Source organism: Motacilla alba, chromosome 2 (assembly GCF_015832195.1).
Source record: "Motacilla alba alba isolate MOTALB_02 chromosome 2, Motacilla_alba_V1.0_pri, whole genome shotgun sequence".
Taxonomy (NCBI): Eukaryota; Metazoa; Chordata; class Aves; order Passeriformes; family Motacillidae; genus Motacilla; species Motacilla alba.
The window spans coordinates 9346167-9352166 of record NC_052017.1 but is presented as its reverse complement, the minus strand read 5'-3'; the positions used below and the strand labels follow the sequence as shown (position 1 = coordinate 9352166).

At 46.9% G+C, this 6000-nt stretch overlaps 1 protein-coding gene across 1 annotated transcript in view; it reads left to right on the top strand.

Annotated features, from left to right (window-relative positions):
• Nucleotides 1-588: 588 nt before the first annotated feature.
• PTPRN2 (protein tyrosine phosphatase receptor type N2) overlaps nt 589-6000 on the top strand; it is a 633980-nt gene continuing 628568 nt past the window's right edge. Inside the window, exon 1 of the mRNA XM_038127342.1 lies at nt 589-879. Coding sequence (XP_037983270.1) covers nt 741-879 — 139 coding nt within the window. The 5' untranslated portion in view covers nt 589-740. The remainder of the gene's footprint in view (nt 880-6000) is intronic.

Here is a 6000-nt window from a genome sequence, read left to right as displayed (position 1 = left end):
GCCAAAGCAGGGTCACCTGGAGCAGGTGACACAGGAACAAGTCCTGGAGGGTTTGGAATGTCTCCAGAGAGGGAGACTCCATGACCTCCGTGGGCAGCCTGTTCCAGTGCTCTGACACCCTCAACGTAAAGAAGTTCTCCCCCTTGTTGAGGTGAAACTTCTTGTGTTTCAGTTTACGGCCATTGCCCCTGTAGGCTCCATTGTCTCCCCGTACAGGTGTGTGAAACAAGCACATTCACTCCTTTCCCGTGCCCAGCCATCTTTACAGGGGCTGCCGGCGGAGGCGGGCAGGGTCCCGGTCTGCGCCAGGGCCGGTGAGGGCCGCGGGCCGGGGGAGCCGCAGCGCTGCCCCTGCCCGGGGGAGCCGCAGCGCTGCCCCTGCCCGGCGGAGCCGCAGCGCTGCCCCTGCCCGGGGGAGCCGCTGCCCCTGCCCGGGGGAGCCGCAGCGCTGCCCCTGCCCGGCGGAGCCGCTGCCCCTGCCCGGGGGAGCCGCTTGCCCGCGGCCCCGGCGGGGCGGGCAGGGCGGAGCGGGCGGCGAGGAGCGCTCCCCCCTCACGGCTGCCGGGCGGGCCGGGGCGGGGCCGGGGGCGGGCGGCGCTGGTCGCTGTCCTGGGTGTTGAATCTGCTGCGGCTGCCGGAGCCGGGGAGCGGCCGCGGGAGGCACAAGGCGGGCGGGCGAGCGGCATGGAGTGAGGGCTGGCGGCGGCGGGCAGGGGAGCGGGGCATGCGATGGGCCAGGCATGATGGACACGCTCGGCTCCGTCCTTCCGCTGCTGCTGCTGCTGCTGCTGCTGCCGCCGCCGCCGCTGCCGCAGGTGCTCGCCGCCGCCCCGCGCATCCAGCCGCCCTCCGCGGGGGCCGCCGCCGAGGCGCGGATCGGTGAGTGGGGCTCGGGGCGGGGGGCGCGGGGCTGGCGGGGAGCGCACCCCGCGCTGCTCCCCGGGAGCTTCCCCGCGGGCAGCTCGGCAGGGCCCCGGCGGCCGCGCCCGCACGGCGGACGCCGAGGGGCCCGTCCGCCCGTCCCTCTCCACCGGCTCCGGATAAGCGGCCCCGTCCGCTCGTCCCTCACCGCCGGCTCCGGAGCTCCGTCCTCTGGTCCCTCACGGCCGGCTCCGGATAAGCGGCCCCGTCCGCCGGTGCCTCCGCACCGCCTCCCGCTGCCCGTCCCCGTCCCCGGTCTGTCACGACCCGCTCCCGGCCCCTCGCACCTCCTGCCCCCGCGCTCCGCCCCAGCCCCTGCCCCAGCGGCTGTCCCGTCTCCGGGGACACCTCTGCGGGGCGGCTCTCACCCGCTGATCCCCCATGCTGAAAACTTCCGCCAGGGCTCACGAGGCCCCTAAAACCGAGGTGCGCCCGTGGCGAGTCCCCGAAAATGCTTCCAGCCTCCACGTATTTAACCCTTCTCCCGGTTTGCTGGATTCAGCCCACCGAACTGCCCTTGTATTTGAAGGAGACAGGAAATTTCCGGGCCACAATCCCCCAGATTCAGCTTCTGGTGGAGTCCCCCCTCCAACTCGTGCTGCTGGAGGTGGAAGTCAGCACTGGCTCCGGGTTAAGGCTCTTTCAGAGCTGTCAGGAAATCCCCAGTGCTGCCCAGTGCGGACCATCAAACAGCGGCTTTGTGTTGAGACATTCTCGACCGACCCCTTCTTCATTTAGAAGGTGCCATCTGCACTAAGCATCCCCACATGGGAAGTGACCCACACTGGCATGAAGGGATCCTGAAAACAAACTCTGTTTGAAATCGATGCAATTCTCCTGTGACACTCTCCCTGGCAGTTCTTTCCTTTGCTTTGAGACATTCAGCACTGTATGCTCACCTGAACTGTCTGTTCATATTAATATCTATTTATAGAGTCAGTCTCATTTCACTTACAGTATCTTCCCAAAGCTCACTTTAAGTCAAGAAGGTCATGACTAGGAGAATTTTGTATTTTTTTGCATTTTAATATCTACCTAAGATGGTTATGGACATCAGAGTGAAAACTAAACAAACTATCTCTAAGAAATCTTTTTCTAAGACAAAAAAATTAAATTCCTTTAAGAAACAAAGAAAACCTTCCAGAGGAATATTGCTGCAGTTTTCATCATGTACATTCTGTTTATTAAGAAGGAATTAAAATCAGCTGACCATGTTTATAATGAGGCTTCAGTCAAGTGGCAATAAAAATGAGCTATTATGCTTGCTATAGTGAAGGTAGTGATGCAAGGTTTTAGGGAGAAATGGCTTGGACTGGATTTATCCATCCCTCCTCTCTCCTGGTTGCTATAGATATAGACTGTTTCTCCTAATCTGCTGAAGAGAAAGCTTGCATTAAAATATTGCAAGTAATAGCTGTATTTTTTTACCTCTAATAATGCAATAGCCTGCACTGTGCTTTCGAAGTGGTCAGATTTTGATTCTCTTTCCCTAAACACAAACTGCAAATCAGTTTGGGTCACAGAGTATTTTTTCAGTCTGTTGTAGCTGAAACACAAAAACAATGTGTGTGTTTGTTACTTCCCTCCAGCTTCCCCGTGCTCCTGCCTCGGCAAGGATCCCTGCCTGCCAGTTAAGGCTGTCCTTGCCTGGAAGGCACTGAGGGAAGAGCAGCCTTGCTTTTACACAGTCAATCCACTGCTCTGGAGGTATAATTTGGAGGCATTTGCACGGCAGCAAAACAAGCTGAGCCTCCCTACTTCTTGCTGGGATAGGGACCTCACTGATATGTCAGGGATCTCTGGGAAAGATGGGAAGGGATTGATTGTGTTTGACAAGATGCAGCAAAATGTTTGCATTGCTTGAAGTGAAACAGTTTTAGCTGTCTCTTCCATTAGAGTTCCTTTATTTCTTTTATTGACCAGTGTTTCAGATCTCATTAATCTTGAGTTCAAACTATTTATTATTGTAGATTCTGTTCAATTTTGGAGTGCAATTTTTAGACACAATCAGGGGACATAACTGTAGTTGTACACGGTATCCAGGTTTTGGGATTATTTCTGGTTGTATGTGAAAGATACTAATTTGGTTTCTTCTTGTGCACACTCCCATCTTCTTTAATTAAAAATTGAAGACAGACAGATACATTATGAGTCCTCTAGAATGTGTGCTGAAAACTGCCTTAAAAGCAAAGTAATTATAGAAACATATTTTTATTGGGTTCCCCCCCCATTATTTCAGGAACTCTTCCTAAAAGTTGTTTGAGAAGCAGAAGTTCATGACCTTTACCATTTCATGGAATGGATTAATCCAATTTACTTCTTTCCCTCTTTTTTATGGTCAACTTTTGCCTGTACTTTCCAGTATAGTGAGCATCTTTAAATGTTGACCTTTATTTTGCAACACAATTTGCAACACAGTTACAAACTTGTTTAAGAAATTAGAAGATTTAAAGTTGGAGTGAATTGAGAGACCCTATTTGGACTCCTGCTTCTTCTGCCTTTATAATTCAGGAAGCTCTGTAGATACTTCCTGTGGTGAGGTGTTTTGTTAAGGTGCAATTACCAACAGAGGCACATATTCCATTTCTTGACATTTACCTTTCATCATTCATCATTCTGTGATGATTTATAGTAACATTTTCAATGTGAACAAATAAGGAAAAGTAAAGTCTTTTCCCTCTCTCTTTTTCTTGCCTAGATCTAGGTCAGGAGAGAGAGTCTTTTTCACAGAAAAAAAAAAATCTACTGAGTACATAGTAGTATTCATTAGTCTTTAATGAAACACTCTGGTTGGGAGTTGATTATTCTACAGAAATCTTTATTAATTTATAAGATACAGTTCATTTAAGATTATGAAACTTCTTTTTAAGTGTTTTACAAAGTAATCGTCTGTGGAAAAATACATCCTGATCATGTTTGCTCAGTTCCAAAGGTTTGGGTTATTGCATTCTTGTCTTGTGGTCATAACACTAAGCAGTACCTTCAACAAAAACTGCAGCTCCAACTACTGAAATATTTTCATTGTACAGCCTTTTAAGTGGACCAATTGATTCAGAAAGTTGCAGTGGTACTTTATTTTCATTTTAGGTAGGCTCGATAACAAAGTAAGCTGTGAACATTCTTAATCACGTTCTTTCATTAGTACCAAAACACTTCTGCTTTATAGCAGAAGTTGTCCTCATGTTTCAGAAAAGAGTAAATGTGCTTGCTGCAGTGCCTTCACATTGACCTCTAATGTGTAAAGTGATGCTTATAACCTTCAGCGAATATAATTTTGCAATATAATTTGATCTTTTGTGCTGTGTGCAATCCCATTTCTCAGTATGCATTTTCCTCTTAAATGAGTACATTGATATGATGTGGAAATTTCCAGAAACATTTGTTCCACACTCTACGTAAATTTGTTCCATACACTGTGTAAAAGTTCCTTCAGAGTTGTATTGAAGTAATCACAGGCAGCATTTTTGTCTGTCAAAATGACTGTGAATTTACTTTTTAACTTGCTAACAAAAAGACAAATCACATTTTAGCTTATAAATATGAAATATACTCCTAAACCTTTAGCTGTGAGTTCCTGACACATACAGTGAGCAACGACAGTGTCTTACATTTCTCTCGGATTTAAATGTAATTGAGAAAGAAGGAAACTTTACTCAAAGACTTAAAATATGTTGCATGTTAAGTTTAGTATTTTCACAAAGTACTTGTGTGCATATTTAACCACTGAAAAAATATTTTAGAGGTGAGTTAAGAGTTGCAAGTGGCTAAAGTTGATCAGAATTAAGAAACTGCAACAGCAGGGACTTCATTTACTTTTGGTGAAAAGCATTTCTCCAGTGTTGATTCTTAAATTGCAAGAGAGTGAAATAAAGAGTAGGACAGGTGAAAAATTTATTTATTTAGATTTTCTTCATTTCATTCAGTGTTTTGAACACTATCCAAAGGAGGCAGCAATAGAGAGCTTTTGTCTGTGGATGCCCCATGGGGAATGGCAAAGAAGTGTATCTTGGTTTAGTTCTTGTTGGATGGATGTTACCATAACAAAACTACCGTAGCTGTTCCCAGCCATCATTAACTGCTCTGAAGATCCACGATGACTGAAGTTTTGCTTCTTGAAGTAATTGAGCTGAAGCTCACTGAAGTCAATGTCAACCTCCCCACTGACTTCAGTAGCATTTGGACCAAAGTTCTGGTTTGGGGCTTGTGGCAGACTGGCTGAGAAAGTAGGAGAATTAGAGTTTTACCATCTGTTCAGTACAAAAAAAAAAAGCCTGACTTTCCAGTTGCATTCATTTGGAACTTCTCATAGGCAGTCTAGTTTTTTTAAATAATGTCTTTATTTGATGTAATTATTGATTCTGGAGTGTAATTTATGATATAATGCTAGAAAATAAAAATAACAGCAAAATAATTTAATTAAGACAAGGCTGTGTGCTCAGAATGTGAAGGATTCAGCATAGGAAACTGGATTATTCCCTTCCTCAAAAATAGTTTTGCATATCCTAGAAATGTTTCTTAAGTTATCAGTTACATTAAAAAGCAGCTTTAAGGTAGATTGATATCAGAACATGTCTATCTGTCAGTTCCACTGAATTACAGGTAAGAACATGCATTAATATTATTGGCATCATGCCATGCCTGTTCTACAATAGCTTTTTTATGGTAACTTATTTGTGTTTAAAGTTGCAAGTGGACAGGACGTGAATTATTTTCTATCAGTCAAAGGAAGCAGTTGCAGGGTGCTCTTAAGGCTGTTCACAGGTTGGGATTTCTTGGGAGTTTTTCTGTGTTGACTAAGAGAAAACAGGGAAGTTTTTGGCAAGATAATCTTGTCTCTGCTTCCTACCTGAGTGTGCCCCAGCCCTTCTAAACCTCGCCACAGCACTCCATCACCGTGCCATGACGTCAGCCAGCCTGCTGAGGGGGAATTGTGCTCCTCCTTGGATCCCGGAACATTTGGGCAGCTCTGCTGAAAGAGCCCAGGGCAGGTCATGTTGACACACTGCTGATAGACAGGCAGTGGCCTGTGTACTTTGTGACTGTGAGCGCTGTGGGTTACAGACAGCACTGTGCTGAGCT